Genomic DNA, 21,676 nt, shown 5'->3' with positions numbered 1-21,676 from the left:
GAAAGAGCTTTTAACCAACTGTTGGCCTCTTGCACTGCTATTCTGGTCATGTAGAATTTCTGTAACTTAACTCCTTTCCTGAATCATCCAGAAGGTTACCAGCCTATCATACTGTAAAAGACATATACTCGCTCACACACAGATGGGTGCACACGTGTATACACACACACACTCATATACACTGTGTATACACACACACACAGAGCCTCCCAGACTATTGCTTCTTTGATCAGTTTCTGTATGGGATTGATCTAGCCTATGTGTGCTGTATGTGATGTCATGGGCGTGTACTTCTGTTTACATATTAGCATGGGTGTTCTTGTATATTGAATTACCTCACACATTACAGATTTTAGAAATTTTGTCCAACCACAGCAGCTTTATAAACAAAATAAGCCTTTGTTGTGAATCCAACATTTGGGGTTAGCAAAAGAAGCCTTGCCTGGACAAAAGATGAACAGTAGAACAAATGGTGATCAGTGACTTCTCCCTCCCTTATTCCCTCCCTCCCTAATTTAGGGAAGACTCTAAGCTATGGTACAGAAGGGTTCCTGCCACAGTCTAAGGAGGTTGTGCTTGAGTTGCCTTCAACAGATATTTGCTAACGGGTAATAAACGACAGGCTCTGGAGTAGGCAGCAGGCACACAGAGTCCCTGCCTTCAAGAAACTACTGTTGGTGTCAGCCTTGGCGACCCCAGCACTGTAGAGGCAGAGACAGGTGCATTTCTGTGAGTTCAAGGTTATTAATTCCGAAACCACCGAGCAGAGACCGCCACTCACAGATGCAACTGGCAAGAATGTTTTATTTCTCAAAAACCTGCATGCAGGGGTCAAACCATTTTACAAAATGGCAACCCTAGACAAAGGTGCACAGGCCTTTTTATAGGAAACTAGGGAAATTCTAGCAAAGGTTAGGTAATCTAAGACCTCGTTGGTGGGTGCCAGGTAAGTTACAAGGGCCAGTTCCTCACTGGCTTGAGTCCAGGTGGTCAGTGGGCAGCATTCCTGTGCCATGAATGTTTAACTACAGGATGAGACAAGGCTGCCCAGCCAGATGCCCCATCCTGAGACAAGATGTTTTCCCATTCTTGTGGTTATTTCCAGGCTGTTCCTTGGGTAGGGGATTTTATGGTCTTGTTCCTGGAATTGGTGACCTATGGCCTAGTTGCTGGGACTGATGACTTTTCTTTTAATGTCAGGCCTGGTCCTAAAATGGTGACAAAATAGTGTTCATGTCTTCCTCTCGAAGGCCAGCCTGGTCTACAGAGTGAATTCCAGGACAGCCAGGGCTATAAAAGAAAGAGACCCTGTCTCCAATAAATAATTAGACGGATGGATGGATGGAGAGATTGTATAGATAAAAATAAAGTAAGTAAAAAAGGAAAAAAAATTGGGAGCTGGGAGATGGCTAGGTGAGAGTGCTTGTCCTAGCAGGGCGTTGGTGGCACATGCCTTAATCCCAGTCCTTGGGAGATAGAGGCAGGCAGGCTGTATGAATTGGAGGCCAGCCTGGTCTACAGAATGAGTTCCAGGATGGCCAGTGCTACACAGAGAGACCCTGTGAGGGGGCAGGGATGCTTGTCCTGTAAGCATGAAGACCTGAATTCAAATTCCCATGTAAAATTTGGGCACAGCCACTGGGTACCTATTACCCAGTGTCATGGAGAACAGAGACAGGAGGAATTTGGGGACTTGGCTTGATGGCTGCTAGCCTAGTACCAGGTTCAAGGAGAGGAAATAAAGCAGAGAGTGATAGGGAACAAGACACCCAGCACCTTCCTGTCTTCTGCATGTATGTGCATGTGCGCATGTGTGCAGATACACACACACACTCACACACAGAGAAACTACCAGTTTAGTGGGGCAGACCATAAACAAATAAATACATAGGATGGAGAGCCTTTAGATTCGGAACACCCTGGCACACCGCTTCAGTGGAACAAAATTCCTCATTGAAATGGATTTGAGAGAGAGCACACTGGGTGCAGATCACTCCTGAAGAATTTTCCCATAAAAGTGTGCAGAAAAATGGGTTGGAATCTAAAGGGAGGGGATAAGGGACCAAGGGAAATGTTATGGAGTCAGAGGCTCCTGCACACAGTAGGTGGCTAATGGGGATTGCCCATTGGTGGGAAACAACAACAGAGAGGAGGAGAGCAGCAGGAGCCACTTGTGAACATCAGTGTCCTGAGAAGCGTGCTCGTGGAGAGACCCACTGCCCTGGGGACAAAACATTCCGTGTCTGGAAGGAAAGTAGAGAATCTCAGAGTGAGGTACAGCTGGACCGGTAGAGACGGCGCAAGAAAACCAAGTGTCACCGGGACATTGGTTTTCTGTCCTGCTCCCCACCCCCACCGGCGGTGTTTGTTTTATTGACATTTACTTTTTTTTTAAACCTTTCTGTGTGTTGGAGGAAGTGGAACCTTGGGTTATCCCTGTTAGCATCAGGCTCCCGTAAATGAAAAAACTGCTCCGGAGAGTGGTGGCAGGTGCCTGAAGTCTCATACTCCGCAGGTTTAAACAAGAGGGCTACAAGTTCAAGACCAGCTTGGGCTACACAGAGAGATCTTATGGATAAAAGGAAAGGGGGGAGAAGAGAGGTTGAGGCAGCCTCATGTCTGTAATCCCACTGCTGAGGGTGAAGGCTGAAACAAGAAGATTGCAGCAAGGCTAAGGCCAGCCTGAGTTCCATTCTTCAGAGTGAAACCTTTGTTTCAAAAAGAAAAAGAAATTGAGAAGAGATGTTTGAGTGATGTAACAGTTGAGTGAACTATGCTCAGGCTTTTGGTATCATAGTGGAACGTGTCGGCAGCTGGTGCCTCCTCCACTGTAACCTTTGACTGGCTTAGAAGAGCCTCTCGCCACTTAAAAAACTGTCTTAGAGAAAGTGAACTAAAAGCAAACATCTTCTTGGTAAATAAGTGAAAATGAAATATCTAAGCCAAAGGAGGTGAGGGGGTGAAGCCAGGCATGGTGGCAAATGCCTGTAATCCCAGCATTTGGGAGGCAGAAGCAGGTGGATCTCTGAGTTCAAGGCCAGCCTGGTCTACAAAGCGAGTCCAAGTCAAGGCTATACAAACAAATAAATAAATAAGCTCTAAGCCAAAATAAAAATAGTTTTCTGATTGTAAAAGGAGTATACATTTGGTCTATAAAGTGAATCAAACCCTTTCCCAGCCTGTCCACACCCCATCTGCCTTTCAGAGAGAACACAATACATAATTTGTAAAATACTGCTTCCTGGATTTTTCTACATACATATATGTATTTATGTGTATTATATTTGATAAGTATTTGCTTGCAACTTATGTCTTTGATCTGTCTTCAACTAAGAATTAAATAAAAACTGCCTGCTGGGAACATTGATTTTGAAATGTAATATAATTTGTTCATCATTTCAATTTAGGGGCTTTATAGATATATACAATTTGGGTTATAGAGACTAGATGTCTCAGGAGTGCATAAGGGGGGCGGGGCACAAAACTGTCCTTTGTTTTAGAATCGAATGCTTCTTTGATAGTGACTAATGAGGCGCTAGCCTCAGCTGATAACTGGGTTTCACTCAACAGTAAGTACAATGCCATTCTAAAGATTTTTCATATTTGTTGATAATGGTTTTCTGCTTAGCACATTTTGGGGTGTTTTGTTTTTGTTTTTAAACAGGAGAATGAGCTACTGAAAGAAAAGAGTGAAGCTGTGGATCACAGTTCCCAGCATGAAGAAAATGAGGAAGGGGTGTCAAGCCATGCAAAATCACTACAACAGAGTAAGAAAGATGAAACCAAAATGACAGACACACCTGACTGGGAAGCAGAGAAGATCACTGAGTCTAGAAACGAGGTAAGCAGGTGAGAAGGTTTCAGGCGGCTTGCCGTTTGCCTTTTATAAGGACTTTGTGTTGTTGATGGGTTCTGTGTCTAAGTATACACTGACATAAAAACACATTTAAAAGTTTGTGTGTGAGCCAGGCATGGTGGTGCACACCTTTAATCCCAGCACTCAGGGAAGCAGAGGCCGGTGGATCACTGTGAGTTCAAGGATGGAGTCCAGGATAGCCAAGGTGACACAGAAACTATCTTGAGAAACCACCGTCTCGAAAAGCTAAAACCAAAACAAACAAAAAAAGGTTTTATGTGGCAGTTGTACTTACAAAGCAATTAGCCCAAAGCATTTTCTCCGGTTATAGACAGAACTTATTAGCAGGTATGTTATTTATGTGTGCTAAGACAAGGAGTAAATGATAGCTGGCATCCAGACTAGCCTGGCTAGGTCTGGGAGATCAAACGAAGGGCCATCCTTAGAAACATTTCTCTCAATTTCCATAGCTCAGACCCAAGTCCTCAGTCTGTCAGTGGGTCAGGCCAAACACTGGTGTCCAATAGCCCATTTCCTAACTCTACCCTCACCTAAGGGCGAGGTCCAGACTCCTCCTAAAGGGTATCTTTCTGTTCTCTTGACTGAACAGGGTGACCCTCAGGAACTAGGGTGAAGATGGATTCTCTACAGTCAGTGTTTCCCCAGGTCCTAGCCACAAGTCTGTCAGAGTTGCTCCACATAGACCTGGTGGTTAACAGACACGCATGACATTTTCACCTGAGAAGTGCATCCTTGTCCTGATGGTTTTTTCACCGTGACCAGCTGCAGTACCTGCCTTCTCTGGGAGGTGGAGTCTGGGGCTCAGTCCTGAAAACCCTTAGATGATGGGGAGTCCCATCCCCTGGCCCTTACACAGCCCTCATCACCATGTAACATCACACCAAGAAAATGACTGCGGAATTGTTGATGTAAAATCCATAGCTCTCATCTTTTTTTTTTTAATCAATTACACTTTATTCACTTTGTATCCCCCATAAGCCCCTCTCTCCTCCCTTCCCGATCCCACCCTCCCTTCCCCTTCTTCACACATGCCCCTCCCCAGGTCCACTGATAGGGGAGGTCCTCTTCTCCTTCCTTCTGATCTTAGTCTATCAGATCACATCAGGAGTGGCTGCATTGTCATCTTCTGTGGCCTGGTAAGGCCGCACCCCCCTCAGGGGGAGGTGATCAAAGAGCAGGCCAATCAGATTAAGTCAGAGGCAGTCCCTCTTGCCATAACTATGGAACCCACTTGGACACTGAACTATGGCCAACTGTTGGGCAGAGTGCATGGAATCTTATGTAAGAAGTAGGAAATAGTAAGAGCTGGAGAGGATGGGAACCACACAAGGAGAGCAACAGAACCAGAAAATTTGAACACAGGGAACTTCCCAGAGACTCATACTCCAACTAAGGACAATTCATGGAGATAACCTAGAACCCCTGCACAGATGTAGCACAGCTCTCATCTTAAAGGGAATAAGAGAGAGTTTATTCTGGAGTCATTTTGAGTGACCATGGCCCAGGAACAGAGATTTACTTTACTTCTAATTCCATGTTCCAACGTGGAAGCAGTTTCACGAAGGTTTTTCCATATCGGCAAGTTTGATGAGTACATCAGAGAGGCAGGTACAGTGAGATGGGGGCAGCTTTTCTAGAGGTCCACCCAGATGCTAGCTGAGCTTTTGGGTTGGTGGAAGCTAGTGGTCTGCTAAGTGAATAGGTCTCAAAAGGTTTTATCTGGTAGTTGCAGGTTAGTTCTGAATAGCCACGTAAGGAATGGCTATTCCGAGGGCTAGAACTAGCCCAAGATACGGTAACTAGAGGGTGCTCTCTTTATCTGCCCACCACTCTTGACCCCCTTCTGGCCTTTCTCTTTCTAGGAACGCAGTTGTTCTTATACTACGGTAAAACCTAGGCCAGGAGCATAGCTTCTAGAAATTCACATTAAGAAATCCCTCTGGGAGCTGGGCATGGTGGCACAGCCTTTAGTTCCAACACTCAGGGAGGCAGACTCCAGGACAGCCAAGGCTACCTACACAGAGAAACCCTGTCTTGTGAAATCAAAACAAAACAAACAAAAACAAAAAAGAACTCTCTGGTTGGGCTAGGAATACAGGTCAGTGGTTGAATAATTGCCTAGCACCATGAGGCCCTAGTCCAGTCCTGAACACTACCAAGAACAAAAGCCAAAACACTCTCAGGTCGTAGTAGCTTAGCAGCTCTTAAGTACAATACCCTACCTCCTCATCTGCTGCACCCTCAACTGACAAATCACACTGAGGTCACAAGATTGTCCTCCCTGCTGGTGAGGCTGATTTCCTCCAGGGTCAAGGATAGTAAGAGCTTAGGAAGGTGTTTGACTGGGCCCAGCAGGTAGTGCTTTCACTTACTGATGGGATATATATAAAACTTTTGGATATTTATAGGCAACTGTTCCATATCTGTAGACATTTTCATTTGCCCCCAGATGGTCCTGTTTAGATTTCTGAAGGTTCAGTGGCATGCCTCCCCATCTGGGTGGTCTTTGGCTGCCTAACATGTCTCTAGACACCTGCTCACTCAGGGAACATTTAACAATCTGTAAATGATCTCCTTAGTGCTTCTTTTGCCCCCCCCCCCTTTTTGAAAGGAAGAACACACCTGCCTTTTGCTCGCTAACCTCTCCAGCTTCAACCCTCATCAGCCTAGTTTCACTCTTAAAATCGAGAAGCCATAGTACAGGCCTATAATCCCAGTGACCTGGGATCCAGAGGTATGACTGAATGCTCAAGGCCAACCAGGGCAATTTACTAAGACCTCATCTCAAAAGACAAAGATGCTTCAATCCACCTTCTGTAGTGCCTCAGTCAGCTGAAGAAAAAGCTGTTTCTACTGTTCTTTAATTTACTATGCAATTCTCTATTGCCTCGTGCTAATGGTTATTATTTCTCCTCACATGTTGGTGTCTTTCCCTTTATTCCCTCATTGGCCTTTCCAGGAAGGAAAGTTTCTCTTAATTACTTGTGGTAACTAAATCACTATTAGAAATGGTAGACTCGTTACATATGGAGATAAAGTAGAGAGCTATAAGACAGCAGTTTGGTTCAAACTTTGCAGAACATATTAAACACCCAAAGCAGGGCACTTTGTCTTACATAGCCCAATTCCTGATCCTCCCAAATGCTGGGATTGTAGGCAGTGCTATCACTCCCTGTCATGCCTTACCAGACTCATGTCCCTGGCCTGGGTCACTGTGTACTGCAAATTTTACCTTTGTTCTCCTTGAGACGTTGTGTGGCCGAAGTTAGTCTCAAACGTGTAAATGTGTGTGCTTGTGATCCACCGCAGCCTCCATAGTAGCAGTATTTCTCAGAATACCACTGGCAATATCCATTTTTGAAAAAGAAAAAAATGTTGCATGTATGCTGTTTTACCTGCCTGTATGTCTCTGCCTGATGCCTCCCAAGGTCCTAAGAGGGCCTCAGATCCCCTGGAAGAGGAGTTTACAGGTGGTTTTCAGCCACCGTATGTTTTGAACCTGGACCCTCTGCAAGAGGGTCTTTTAAGTGCTGAGCCAGTTTTCCAGGCTTTCTCTTGAGTAGCACATTTTAATAGACTCTTGTGTCCACTAACAGATATCCTAGCGCTTTCTGAGTGGCTATTATTTTGTGTGTGCCAGGCATGTGTAGGAGGTCAGAGGACTATGTGGTGGAGTCTGTTCTTGCCTCCACCTTGACATGGTTTCTGGAGCCCCAACTCAGGTTGTCAGACTTGTGCTGAGAAGAGAGGGCTTTACCGTCTGGACCATTCCTCCGTCCTTGCTGGACAGTTTAAAATAGTGATACAAGAATGAAGTTTAGAATTTAATTGGGAACTAAAATCAAAAGGGTTGGAACCAGGTTTGAAGGCAGATACTAGAGATTAAGACCTCAAAAATCCATGTCCAAGGGGATATGAACTGCTAACATAAAATGCTAATGGGAAACAGAACTAATCGTCTGCTAGAAATCAGAACCCTTAGATACATAGTCAAAATGAGTCTATAGTTAGTAACCCTTGAAGCAGAAGATTTAGACAAAATAGCTCTCAGCAAAAATGAACTCTTTTAAGCTGGGTAACAGGCGCACACAACACTGGGGAAGCAAAGGAAGGTGGATCTCTGCGAGTTCCAGGACAGCCAGGGCTGTTACACTGAAAGACCTTTGTCTCGAAACCCAATCCCTCCCGACTCCTGGGGGGAAAAAAAAACTCTTAAAATAAGAGCCAGAGGTGATGGTACATGCCAGATTTCTTGGCACACAAAAGGCTGAGGCAGGAAGATTGCCATAAGTTCCAGACCAGCCTTATAAGGCCCTCTCAAAACAAACAAAAACAAAAAACTCTAAGATTTCAGTGTTTTTCTAATGGTAATCATTTTCTGTTTATATTCAGAGCCATCTACATTGGTCAGATACATCTTTCTCTCTGGAAGATTTATTTCAACTGCTTTCATCACAGCCTGAACATTCCCTGGAGGTAAAAAGAACCTTAAAACAAAACAAACCTTGAGCTGACAGATGTCTATGTAAATTAAGGAATCCTACTTGGAAGACATAGCAATTTACTAAGTACATTTATAAAGCTCAAAGGGTTAATTTTCATAGAAACAACCACTTGGAGAATTAAAACATATGCCATTTTGTCACATTTAGACCATCCATTCTGGTGTTAACTGTTTTCCTAGTAGAATGTCTCTTTAACCTCTCCTCAAGATTGCTCACTTGCTTATCCTTGACCCTTCACAATGTGGATTTCAGCTCCAAATGCTTTGAGATCTGTATCCTAAAATTACAAGGCTTAATAACTGAAATAGCCAGCTTAATTCCCTGATTATTCAAGACCTCTTAGCCCTAGGAACAGCAGCATTTCTGATTTGAGATCACATTATATCTTAAGCAGGGAGTTGTTCAGTCAATAGTATATCCATTTAGTGCAGATAAACTTGACAAAAAAATGTGAGGTTTTACTAAATAATGGAACTCCTTCTGAAATTATAACTTTTGTTCTTCAGGGCATCTCACTGGAAGATATTCCACCTTTTCTGAGCAGTGTCAATGAGAGTGTGAACTCCTTAGCACATAACACAAATTTGAGCCAAGCTATAAGCCATGATGTCAATCTTCATGAAGCCATGCTGTTGTGCCCCAACACTACCTTTAGAAGAGATCCAACAGCAAGGTCTTCACAGGCACAAGAACCAGCTCTGTTCAGTTCTCATAACAACCCTGAGCAAGTCATCCCTGCCGTGTCTCTTCCACCTACTGACAATCAAATGAGGAATCTAACAAGCCAAGATGTCCTGTATGACCTTGACTCAAATATATTTGATGGAATAAACCTAATGTCATTAGCCACAGGTTTCAGTCCACTGGAAGTCTCTCAACTTTTTGAAGAACCGGACTCTGATTCTGTGCTCTCATTAAGTTACAATAGCACCTCCATCACCAAGTCTAATTCTTCTCACTGCATGTGTGATGGTGCTGTAGGTTACAGTAGTGACCTTCAGTCTCTTTGTCATGATTTAGGTGCCGTGGGAGGCTGCTACCCAGAACCCTGTAAACATTGTCACACGGATCACAGGACCGTATCTGGCTTTCATGGGGATCTTGAATGTCAGCAAGTATTTCATGACCACACTTACCACTTACAGTCAGGTGTACCAGAGCCCACACCTCAATCTTTTACATGGTCGGGCAAGTCACAGAAAATCAGTGAGTGCCTTGATGACCCACATAGAAACTTGAGCCGTGATGAACAACGTGCTAAAGCTCTGCATATTCCCTTTTCTGTAGATGAAATTGTCCGCATGCCTGTTGACTCTTTTAACAGCATGTTAAGCAGACACTATCTGACAGACTTGCAAGTTTCTCTGATCCGTGATATCAGACGAAGAGGAAAAAATAAAGTTGCTGCTCAGAACTGCCGTAAACGTAAACTAGACATCATATTAAATCTAGAAGATGATATATGTAATTTACAAGCAAAGAAGGAAGCCCTCAAGAGCGAGCAAGCGCAACGTAATAAAGCTATTATTATAATGAGACAGAAGCTGCATGACCTCTACCATGATGTTTTTAGTAGGTTAAGAGATGACCAAGGTAGGCCAGTCAATCCAAACCACTATGCACTTCAGTACAGCCATGATGGAACTGTTTTGATTGTACCCAAAGAACTGGTACCATCAAGCCATAAAAAGGAAGCCCCAAAAGGAAAGAGAGAAGAAACTGAACAGCTCCAGTGACCTCCATTACAAACTTCAAGCTTTAAAAAGCACTGCTACTTAGTTAAGGCTACAAGTTTGAATTGACAAATGTTTAGGACTGAGGATTATGCTTCTGTGAAGTTGGGGAATCCACACATTTTCATGGACCATTACTGCACTACAACTCATACCTATCTCCCAGAACTTTTATAGTCACCTTTTGATAAGGTGCTCATTTGAAAAAGCTGAGATGTTTTCGGCTTTAAGTGGAAATAGCCCTAGTTTTTTCTTAAGTTTTTTTTTTTTAATATTTAACTTGTGAAAGTGTGAAAATAAATTTTATATTTGAATATTTCAGCCAAAGTCCTAAGTAAGTTTTCCTTGTTTGTCCATAAAATGCAGTTTCTTAACAATGTCTCTAAGGCTAATTACTGTCAAGCTTCAAACCAAAGTACCCTAGCTTTATGAATCAGTACACAGTAGCACTACTCTGTAGTGATAACGTCCCAACCTAAAATATTAAGTTAGATGAACAGCTACTAAGCTTACCATCTTAAAACACAGGTGTTTAAAAAATTTACATGAACCAGATTAAACAAATTATCTCTAGTTCACTAAAACAGGTGATTTTGTTATAATTTGAACTGTCACCATTTATAGTAAGATTGCAAGGAGTCAACAATTAGTCTTTTCCTAAATGTTGTAAGGCTTAATGTTAACAGGTTTAGGTTGAAATTAGTGTATGTGGCAGTTAAATGCAGTTTCACAGTAAACCTCATTTTGTACATGGGATGTAAACCCATGCTCTATACACATCATGAGTATGAATCACTTGTACTAACAACCCAACCGTGGTAGAGAAAGGACCCTCCTAGCATGTGAAAGTAAAAACCAGGATTAGCATTATAGCAATGGGGAATGGAAAAGAAACAGGCATTCAATGGCTGCTCTTCTCAAGGACCCAAGCTTGATTCTCAGCATTACACATATGCTAGACATACACAACACCATAAACTGAAAATAATCACCTCTCACGACAGTTTTTCTGTAGCCTTTAATTTCCCTTTGAATACCTGGCTAGTTATTTTTAAAGTAAAACTTTAACACATCTGTTAAAATTCCCACTACTTGCACAAGATTATCTACAAGACCATTTGGGATCTGCACTCCTTAAAGGAAATCTTGACAGTTATAAAGCAAGGTGTTTTATGTTTTATCCCCTCATGTTATCCACTTACTATAGTATTCCAGGCCAATCCTACCTACCATGTATTGGATATACCAAGCCACATATACAAAGTTGTTACCATTTTGTGATTTTTTTTGTAATAAAAACCTAATGTTCAGAGTTGGTAACTCAGGTCAAAGTCCTTTTGCCAGTCTGAGGATGACATTTGGTTACCAGAATGCAGATCAATTAACTTACACACCACTTGTCATTTACACCACTGTTAGAATCACCAAGATAATTATTTTTTAATAACTGTTCCACAGAACCCAAGTTCAGTTCCCAGTGGCACAGCTAAGACAGGCAACTCCATCTAGACCCAGAGTATCCAAAAGCAATGTATGCAACACTCAAGATTGGACAAACTAAAACCCAATGGTAAATCAAATGCCTTCAGTGATCCTTCCATACTGGTTTAAGCCTCAGTAACAAACTCTTCTTTGTACCTTAAAACCATACCTTCCAAGAACCATCAGTTCATTCTTTTCATAGCATTGTCTTTACTGTCATGTTCCTTATTTTGTGCAATGCAGATTTAAGTGTTTTAAGCCTTTATTGAGGTATGAGCTCTCATTTTGCAGCTGACCCAATGTAGACCATGATGGCCTTGATCTCCCAATTTCCCAAGTGCTGTGACTAAGTGGTATGCTCTGCCACTCTACCTTTCGGTTTTGGTAACTGGAAGCCATGTATCTGGACAGATTGTTGATATACACACTAATTCTCAAGCTGCTAACAGCTCACATTCATTACCCATTAACTTACCTGTACACACTACCTTATTGTCAAAACCAAACCAGGTTAGTAAGTGTAAACCACAAAACTGAGTTTAACCACTGGTATTCATCCACAAATACAAACTGGAGTAGAACTCATACTTGTTAAGATCATTGGTGTTTTGCAAATGCAAACTAACATGAAACATTCTACCTGGCTAAAATCCATGGATTCAGAATGCCACCATTAATGTTCAGAGAAAGTTGTAGCAATATGCAGTTCATAATGAGCATTTTATTAAAGACAGCAAATAATGCCCTCTTCTCATTTCTCTATTAATATAGAATGAAAGCTATAAATGTATAGTTTTATGAAAAACTAATTTAAAAATCTAAGGGGATGACGATCTTGTAGACAACTGAATGTTGACAGAACAAGATTCACACTTGTGTAAACATTACACCAAGGTATTTGGATACAAAAGTATTTATTTTATAAAACTTGTACTCAAAATAGAGCTTTTCTGTCTACTCACAAATCCTAATTTAAAACATAACACATTATCCTTAGCTAATTTGATGTTACTTTTTTTACAAACAGTACTCATTTTGTAATTTTATCAAGAACCTGTACTAAATGAAATTTTTAATCAGAAAACATTCCCTTTTATCTTAAAAGTGCTTCTTAAATGAAGGCACCACAAGAACTACTTTCAGATGGTACAGAATTTCTTATTTCTTGAAGATTCTGTGGTTGACCACTTCTTCATTAGTTACCTGCAGCAAGACACCTTCCTGCCAAAGGAAAAAAAAAGTATCTGAAGAAGTTTATCATGTTTGTCCAAAGAACCTAAATAACCTCAGTGGTGTTTTTAGAATTAAAGCAGACTCACTGATGTGTATAAGCACTGAACATCACAGTTTTGAAAAGGCAATAAAGCCGAGAATCAGAGGGCAGTTTTAGGAAAGGAATTTCAGTAGCCAACCTACAGTGTTTTAGGGCAGGACAATGGGCAAAAACTTACTACCGCATTTTAACCCAATTATTTAGTACAGGGTACACAAAAAAGGGTTTGGTTGTTTTTGTACAGAAATTTCTAATGTAGTTAAGACACTATCCTTAACCTGTCACAGCCTCGTCCCTGATTAGCATGTAAAGTTAGGACCACAAAGAAATAAGAAACAATGCCTTAAAATTCCTAGTTGACTCAAACTTCTTGATCCAGAATAGGTGAATAAATAACACAAGGGTGGAGTGATAGGTAAAGCTCATTTATTGAACTTGCAGCCTAACTTTTACCTACCATTTTACTACCAACACCACTGAAGGAAGCAAGAAAAGCTTTATTAATGATCACTTGGCTTGCCTCAGCTGTTGAAATGAAGCACTTTACAGTCTTTGTGGCAGCAGAATTTACTTGTCCATGGTTCATAGCAATGCTAAAATTCCAGCAGGGAAAAAAATGATATGTTAAGCACCTGAATCTTCATGGAGAGGGAGGGGGGAAAAAAGAAAGGAAAAAAAAGGGGAAAACAACCAAAATAATTTAAGTAAATGACAGATTGGAAAACAGGGTTTATAAAATTATCTTGAGTTTATTATTGTTAAACTCAAATTTATAGCTATGTTAAACTACGTAAGAACCACTATACTGAAAGACCATTGAAGAGTTTATTAGTTTATCTTTTAGGGAGGAAAATTAAGAAAGAAAAAGTAAATAAGATCTTACCTAAAGAAGTTTAACTGAAGCTTAGAACTACTTTGCTCTACACCCTCAGCTTTCGTTGGCATCCTTATCAACTACTGTAGTTAAAGCTTTGTAGATACAGCACAGTTTTTTAAGACTGGCTGAGCTTAGTCGTCAAGAGTTCTCTTGTACTAGACCTGTGTCCCTGAAGAGTACCTCGCTGGGGTTATTTCCTTTCCTTGCATTGAAGAAGCAGCATCTAAAAGATCTAAAAAGGTGTTTCTCCTTGCAGAGATATCCCTTCAGTTAACTAGATAATTTAATCCTGATGAATTGCAGACAACACACTTAAAAATCTGACCAGCATTTATCTTACACAAATACAACAACAGCTTTGCAATGGACCTTAATTATACTACCCACTCCTTAACTTATTTAAAATAAAAAGTCTATAATTACACAATTTCCTTTAGAATTATTTTATTAAATCATAAATGTACAACAGCTTCTTAACTCTACACACGCACTTAAAATTTTTAAAGGAAAAACGTTATGTCTTATTACACCATGATCCTGGCTAATAGCTTTTCAAAACTTTTGAGAAAAATCTTAAAAAAGGTTTCACATGTCACCTGAAACTTACAAATTTAACATTATCAAAGAAGGAATGCTTCTACACTCTTACAAAGACCACTAGAAAGAAACAACAATTAAAAAGCTAAGAAACTGTCTCAAAGGCATTTACAATCCTTCCTCCACAGTAAGGTAATGTTATTAAATAATCCAATCCATTCACAAAATGGCTCTCTGCATCTGCTCTGGTGTCTTCTGCCATATCACTGCATATTTATGCATGACTGAGATAAGAGTTTCCTTAACATTGTTATTTCGATAACCTGAAGCTGTTCTGTTACCTCTGGGCTCTCATCCTCTCCTATTTATACAGTGAAGCCTGTTTCAACAGAAGTAAAGAGTAAAAAAAAATAGGTTATGAAATTATCCATCTACCCAGGTTTTAAGGAAAGATTAACATGATCCTAAAATGCTTTTACTCCTGCAGCTAGTTATCCCACGATAATAATAATTGTAAAACTCAAAAACTACTTACCCATGGTAAGCAGGAAGAAGCTTAGTATCTGCTTCTCCCACCATAGCCCCCACTTCCTCCACTTCCTCCAGGACCATAGTTTCCTACAATGATTGAGAGAAGCAAGAAAACATGCTTAGTACATGTTGGCAACTTAAGTTTTCTTCTGGTCTTATGACAGAGGGTCTCTTAATTGCATGTATCCAGTCTTGAACCTATGCCTTGCTATGAGTGATGGGATTAAAGGTATGTGAAATGTGACAGACACCCACCTTAAGCTTACTACTTTTAATTAAACACAAAAATTGTCTTAAAATTGGAACAAAAATTTTAAAAGCCTCAATAAGCTAAATGAAAAGCAAATACTGTATTTTGAGACATGGTTTCATATGAAGGACAAGGGCAACCCTGAAAAGGTGATCTTTCTGCCTCCATTTCCCCTTTGGCAGGATTAATGGCAGTAATAACTTTTTCACCTACCTTAACTGGGCATGGTGGACAGCTTAGACTACATAGATACTGTCTAAAAACAATGCCATCCCTACCCACCACCAGCAAAAATAAACACACTTAACATTATTGCCTGAATAACCTAACAGTACTTATCAGATTGTCAAAGACTGCTGAACTATTTTGACCTCTATCCCCCGCCGCCCCCATAAACCATCTAGCAGAATTCAAAGTCTTTAGAAAATCTTACCGCCACCATATGGTCCTCCCATGTTCCTGCTACCACCAAAGTTTCCACTCTTCATTGGACCATAGTTAGAAGGTTGCTGGTTATAATTTCCAAAATCATTGTAATTTCCACTTCCATAATTCCCTGTAAAATAATTAAATACCAGCTAACAGACCTTTGGAAAACACAAGCATCGAGCTAAAACTAATGTTTAGCTTTGAGGACAAATGTTCTACAAAAATAAATGTATTACACCTATCTACAATCCTACAATTTATAAAGCATCTAATTGACAATAAAAATAAATGTCATTAATTCTAATCCAAATTCCAACATAAAGGTTGTAGATGAATTTATTACCTCCTCCATAGTTGTCATAACCACCTCCGTAGCCCCCACCCTGGTTGCCATATCCAGGTCCTCCACCACCATATCCTCCTCTTCCTCCTCCATAACCAGGGCTACCTCCAAAATTGCCACCTATTATAAAATAAGCCTTTAAGTAATTGCTTAAATCTCTCAATTCCATTTGAATTGTCTATTACACTCATTTGTTTTTTTCAAAAACACATAACTTTTAAAGATGAATTATTTGCTACATAAAGTCTATTCTAGACTAGACTAAACATATTCACCATCTAGGGTACAAACCACTACATAAGGTAACTTACAATAACCGGTAGGTAATAGCACAACTCTCCTTTGAACCAGGAAATATTTAAAATTTGTGTTTGTAGTTTGAGGAAGAAATACGGGATAGCATCCCAGTAGATTTATAAACTCTGGCAGGCTGATCTGCATTTTAGAGCACACCGGTCTACAGACACCCAGGCCTACCTACAGAGAGACCGTGTGCCACAACAAACAAAACCAGTATTTATAGGCTCTGAGTAAGTCCTTTAGGTAAAATGTTACCTAAGGGACCCACCAGCACTAACAACTCAATATATTTACCCCCTATCACCATGACCTCATATTCAAATACTCTGGCTTTTTAACAAGTATATAAAACTCCTAAAATGGAACTTTACACTGTACTGTAGTTATACAGGCATATTGTTTAGTAACAACTCTAAATACATTTTTAAAGTCAAATAACCACTATCACCCAAACACTGACAAGCAAAAGTGATATACATATCTAATCAAGCACCAAATACAATGCTATTTAAATATATTAAGATACATAAATCAAACTAAAAAAACTGACCTCCAGGTCCTCCTCCATACCCATTATAGCCGTCCCCAAATCCACGTCCACTACCATATCCATCTGTTTCAAAAAGAAAAAAAAAAGCCAAGTTAGTTATTTTTCTCTACACTATCTACTAGCATCTCAGAATAAGGATGACCAAAAATGTTGCAAGTTTATTCATGGGGGAAAAAAACATCAAGGCATGGTAATTCCACTTAACGTCACTTTTATAAACATAGGTTTGGACCCAGAAAGCCTCATTTAACTTTAAAAGCAAAAATGGTTTTTCTTTCTTTTTTGTTTTTTTCAGACAGTGCTTCTCTGTGTAGCCTTGGTTGTCATGGACTCACTTTGTAGACCAGGCTGTCCTCCAACTCTTAAGAGACCCGCCTGCCTCTGCTTCCCAGGCTGTTAGGATTAAAGGTGTACACCACCAGGCACATTTATGTTTTTCTTAATATGAAGGACTGGAAGTATTTAGCACCAAATTTTAAGGAAAATCTTACTACAATCATTCATTGAAACAGAAACACCTTAAAAAGGAATAATCTTATCGCTTCAATCTTTTGACAGACATACATAGCCTAACCTAGTCTTGAATTCTACATGTATGTATGTACATGGCTCAGGATGACTTTTACCTTCTAATCCTCCTACCTCTTGTTCCCAAGTACTGAAGCAGTAAGTTTTCATAACTGCTTTTTAGGTGTTAGGCTAAGTGGATGCCAAAGGCATGTCACTTAAACCCTACTTATGTCTGCCTGCATCTAAAAACATTTTATTAAAAACTGAGTACATCGCACCCTTCAAAAAGACTCAAAACACAAACTTACCAGACCCCCCCCTAAAGTTGCTTCCTGGTCCAGGTCCAAAATTGCCACCGCCACCACGAGAATCTCCAAAACCAAAGTTACCTAGGACATATGTTCTAATTAGTAGCAAGCACTCAGACAAACAATCATATATACATATATAACACATATAAATATAATTTGTTACCTCCTCTTCCACTCCTAGAACTTTGGACCTCCTGCATTTCTTGTCTAGACAATGCCTTTCTAACTTCTGCATTGTGACCATTGATGGTGTGGTATTTTTGCACTGGAACAAAAAATTGACAACCATTATCAAAACTTTCTAACAAGGAATTCCGAACAGGATAGATACTAATATATCCCATATTTTATATACAAACCACACCTCATGCAAGAGACACTTACATACAATTTTATCCACAGGATCATGGTCATCAAAAGTAACAAAACCAAAGCCTCTTTTCTTTCCAGACTGTCTATCAGTAATTATTTCAATAGTATCAATTTTTCCATATTCCTCAAAGTAATCTCTAAGATGGTGTTCCTCAGTATCTTCTTTAATTCCACCAACAAACAGCTTCTTCACAGTCACATGGGCTCCTGGTTTTCCAGACTCCTGTAACAGATGACAAAGTTACCCTGACAGATAAATAATTTACAGTACATCAAAATCAACACTCCTGTCTTAGGACAAATTCCTCCAGATACAGCAATAGGTTCAAAGAGGCTAGTCTCAAAAAAAGCCATCATTTAAAAACAAAACAAAACAAAACAAAAAAAAAAATTCAATGTGCTTCACCTACCTCTCTCGCTACAGCACGTTTTGGCTCAACTACCCTTCCATCAATGGAATGAGGCCTTGCAGCCATGGCAGCATCAACCTCAGCCATGGATGAGAAAGTTACAAAGCCAAATCCTCTTGATCTTTTGCTTGCAGGATCCCTCATAACCTTTAAAACCAAAAGAAGATGTTAGCATCTAATTTCATGTGTTATGCAGTAAGTCTTTAACACTGACTTTCTTCAATATGATTAACAACCCAAAATATATGCATAAGAACTACAATCTCCACCCAGACTTTCAGAGTTAACGTACCACACAGTCTGTGAGCTTTCCCCATTGCTCATAGTAGTTTCTCAAACTTTCTTCTGTGGTTTCAAAGCTTAAGCCACCAATAAAGAGTTTACGGAACTGTTCCTTTTCTCTCTGCAAAGGAAAATATCATTTCAATTTTTATTCACATTTTCTCTTCGTATGCAGGAAATTAAATTCTTAAATATGAGGTGACCTGCTGGCAGAGTACCTTTTTCCTCTCCAAAGGAACAGTTTCTAAAGTTTTCTGGGGGGGAAAAAAAAAACTTACATCAAATTTAAACCATATGTTAAACTGCATATTAGTTGTGTTACACCAAAAATTGCCTCAGCTGAACTACACAAATTTCAAAATCATTAAAACCTAATCTAACTTTAATTGACAAATTATCTTAATCTTATCAGACTTAAAAAACATCATACCCAACTCTGTGGTCACTTAAGCTGTATTAAAGAATTCTTTTGAAATTCTTCATTAAATTCTACAACCCAAGCACAGAATTTTACTCATACTGTGTTTTTAAAAAAAAAAAAAAAGGCAGCTCCTGTTTCCAAATTTGCCAGTTCAGGATTCAGCTTCTGAAAGCGGCATATTTGCTTTTCCTTAAACTGCCCCCTCTGGTGTTAATTGTAAGTATCTCAAGGGGGAGGAGGAAATCCTCCAACTCTGAAACAAGCTCCATCAAGTTGAAAACTCCAGATAATACATACCACCTTAAAATAGTTTTCTTAGAAAAATTTGGTCCTGTAGCCATCACCATGTAAAGTTCCAAAGGTTTATTGTGATTGTGGCAAGCACTTATACATTTTTCAGGCTGGAGTACAATCTAACAAGCACACATCATTATCCACCACTCCAAATTCACTTTTAAAGGTTACTGTTTATTAAGGGAGCTTAACTTGCTCAATTTAGTGACTATCTGATAAACTACGGATGAAATGGTTCTCTTAAAAATTTTAAGTAAAAAAGTCTGATTATCTCACTATTTGGAAAATGGCTAGCTAATGTAATGCATAACACTACTTTGGGACAAGTGAAGACACACTGTTTATTACTGTCTTACCAATAACTAAGCTACAAAAATATCAAGACGTTCATAAACTAGATCATACTAGCCAGGATCTACTGTGATTGCCTAACAAACTGAAGAGAAAATTTAAATTACAAAAAAAAAAAAAAAAAAAACCTCATTACTGCTCAATCCAAACTTTACAAGGTTCTTCAAAATACTCTAAAAAAAGACAACTTTCATGTCTATTACAATTTTTAGGTTTCAAAATTTGAAGAAAAATAAAAATGAGCAAAATACGTTGTTTGTAACGGAATAACGTTTCAAATGCCTTTTTAATTACTTAGCATGACTGCAAATGGAGTTTCGAGGTAATTCTACTTGTCAGCAAATACGCCTCCCTAAATCTAAATTGCAAATATAAAATTCACCTACAAATTTTTTCATAACACCAACAAAAAGCAAAAGCTCATTACTTACCTCAGTTTTTTCCAAACTTACCCGACGTCCACTATCGATTATAAACAAGGTTATTTTATAAAGGTGCTTAGGGTCAAAGAAATAACCAATAACCCTCAAACTTAAAACCTTATCAATGATCAGCCATGATTGCAAAAAAAAAAAAAAAAAAAAAAAATCAAAAACCAAATAACAAAGTTCAAGACACTGTGGCCCAGAACTGTTTTTATGTACCTACTACATGGATAATGTTCACTGATTCATGCTTCAACCAACCGTTAACTATGAAGTCAATTTCCTTAACATGGCCACCACGTGTTAAGGAGCTGTTTGTTTAACCAAAAATCCTAGCTTCCCTTAAAAATAATCGCGAACAGAAAGATCCTTTAGGATAATAAACATATCCTAAAATAAAAGAAAAAAAAAATCTCCGCCCAAGGTAACAGAGCATCCCTAACGACCACGGACGAGCCCCCCCCCCACCCCGATTTTTCCATGAGGAAGGTCCTGCTCACAAATCCCTTAAACGAGTTAAGGGCTAAGAAAAACGGAACGTTTCCGGGCGGCAAGGCTCTTCGTCAAGCGCCTCGGGCCTTGGCGGTACTACGTTCTCCTGGCCCGTGCCAGGGCGGCTCGCGCGGCGCCCGCACCCCCACCCCGCTCTTCTGTGTGGCTCCTCAACGCAATGGCGCCATTTCATCGAGGGGAAGGCAGAGCGCCTGTAACGAGGTGCGCAGGACTCTTAGAGATCAAGCTCAAAACACTCGAAATCCACCTCGGGGCGGTAGGAAAACGTCCCGAAAAGAAAGAGAAGTCATTAGCCACTCGGACGCGGTGGTCGAGGGAACAATCCAGCGGCCCCGAGGGCTGGTGGAAGCAAAACCTCTGCGAGGAAGGAGACGGGAAAATGGCGGCCGCCGAATCCGGTTCCCGGGAGGCGGGGGGAGGGGCGCTCCGCGGGCCGGCTCCGGGGCCCCGCCGGCCGCCCGGACGTTCCGCCGCGAGCGCCCCGGCCCTCGGGCCCGCGCACACCGCCCGGGGACCACGACGGCCCGCTCCCGAGTGCCCCGAGCGGGCGAGCCGCGCCGCGGCCGCCGGGCCCCCTCCCCCACCCCGGCCGAGGGAAATGGCGCCCGGCGGCTGAGGGCGGGGAAGGCGCCCGGACAATCGGGCCTCCGCCGGCGCTCCCCGGCCGCGTACCCGAGGCCAACCGCCGTTCCGGCGGCCGCTTCCCCCCCGCCCGCCCTCCGAGGCGAACGGCCGGCTTCCACTGCGGCGCCTGCGGCCTCGCCATGCCCTCTCCCATGAACTCATTGATTTCAAACCCGTTACCTCCATCGCGGACTCAGTCGCTTCAGCCCGATTTCCCGCAGCCGAGCGAGATGAGAAAGACCTCCGCGGACGCACACGCACGGGACTCGTCCTGACGCTGGGGTGAGAGCAGCCGCCGCTCGAGAAACTGCGCCGCTCAGAGCACCTGCACACAGGACCCGGCGCCGCTGCTTACTGCCGCTGGGGCCGGGACCGCCGCTTTTCTAGAACCTTCCCCCCACTAACGCGTCCCCGCTGACGTCAGGCCGTTACGTAAACGTCCTAACCGCCGCCAATGGCGGGAAGGCGCCACACGC

General features: G+C 41.2%; 2 protein-coding genes across 14 annotated transcripts in view; one reads left to right on the top strand and one right to left on the bottom strand.

Annotated features, from left to right (window-relative positions):
• The window catches only part of Nfe2l3 (NFE2 like bZIP transcription factor 3), a 32,423-nt gene extending 21,974 nt beyond the window's left edge, over nt 1-10,449 (top strand). The window contains exons 2-4 of the mRNA XM_021631082.2: nt 3,665-3,841; nt 8,270-8,353; nt 8,889-10,449. Coding sequence (XP_021486757.1) covers nt 3,665-3,841; nt 8,270-8,353; nt 8,889-10,118 — 1,491 coding nt within the window. The 3' untranslated portion in view covers nt 10,119-10,449. The remainder of the gene's footprint in view (nt 1-3,664; nt 3,842-8,269; nt 8,354-8,888) is intronic.
• A 2,045-nt stretch (nt 10,450-12,494) lies between these two features.
• Hnrnpa2b1 (heterogeneous nuclear ribonucleoprotein A2/B1) lies at nt 12,495-21,610 on the bottom strand. Of its 13 annotated transcripts, none has more exons than XR_009590721.1 (13): nt 21,381-21,608; nt 18,791-18,826; nt 18,583-18,693; nt 18,291-18,437; nt 17,893-18,103; nt 17,672-17,773; nt 17,506-17,586; nt 16,688-16,750; nt 15,838-15,957; nt 15,499-15,621; nt 14,820-14,902; nt 13,328-13,463; nt 12,495-12,818 (listed from the first exon to the last, which is right to left on the bottom strand). XR_009590721.1 is itself a non-coding variant. In XM_060379999.1 (12 exons), exons 1-11 carry the CDS (start codon nt 21,384-21,386, stop codon nt 14,841-14,843), a joined length of 1,062 nt encoding a protein of 353 aa, XP_060235982.1. In that variant the 5' UTR covers nt 21,387-21,608; the 3' UTR covers nt 12,495-12,818; nt 14,820-14,840. The 13 variants fall into 13 exon arrangements, 10 of the variants coding, with proteins under 10 accessions (XP_060235982.1, XP_060235986.1, XP_060235985.1 ...); XR_009590722.1 differs by having other exon boundaries at nt 13,391-13,463; XM_060379999.1 differs by lacking the exon at nt 13,328-13,463.
• Between the last annotated feature and the right edge of the window lie 66 nt (nt 21,611-21,676).

Source organism: Meriones unguiculatus, chromosome 3 (assembly GCF_030254825.1).
Source record: "Meriones unguiculatus strain TT.TT164.6M chromosome 3, Bangor_MerUng_6.1, whole genome shotgun sequence".
NCBI lineage: Eukaryota > Metazoa > Chordata > Mammalia > Rodentia > Muridae > Meriones > Meriones unguiculatus.
Note: the sequence above shows the minus strand (reverse complement) of the source record. Positions and strands in the feature narration are given on the sequence as shown.

Excerpts from the sequence above, each read along its gene's own strand:
- Hnrnpa2b1 (XM_060379999.1), bottom strand. Across the intron at positions 17,587-17,671 it reads TTCTAGGAGTGGAAGAGGAG|GTAACTTTGGTTTTGGAGAT; the intron begins GTAACAAATTAT and ends CATATGTCCTAG. Across the intron at positions 16,751-17,505 it reads CAACTTTAGGGGGGGGTCTG|ATGGATATGGTAGTGGACGT; the intron begins GTAAGTTTGTGT and ends TTTTTGAAACAG.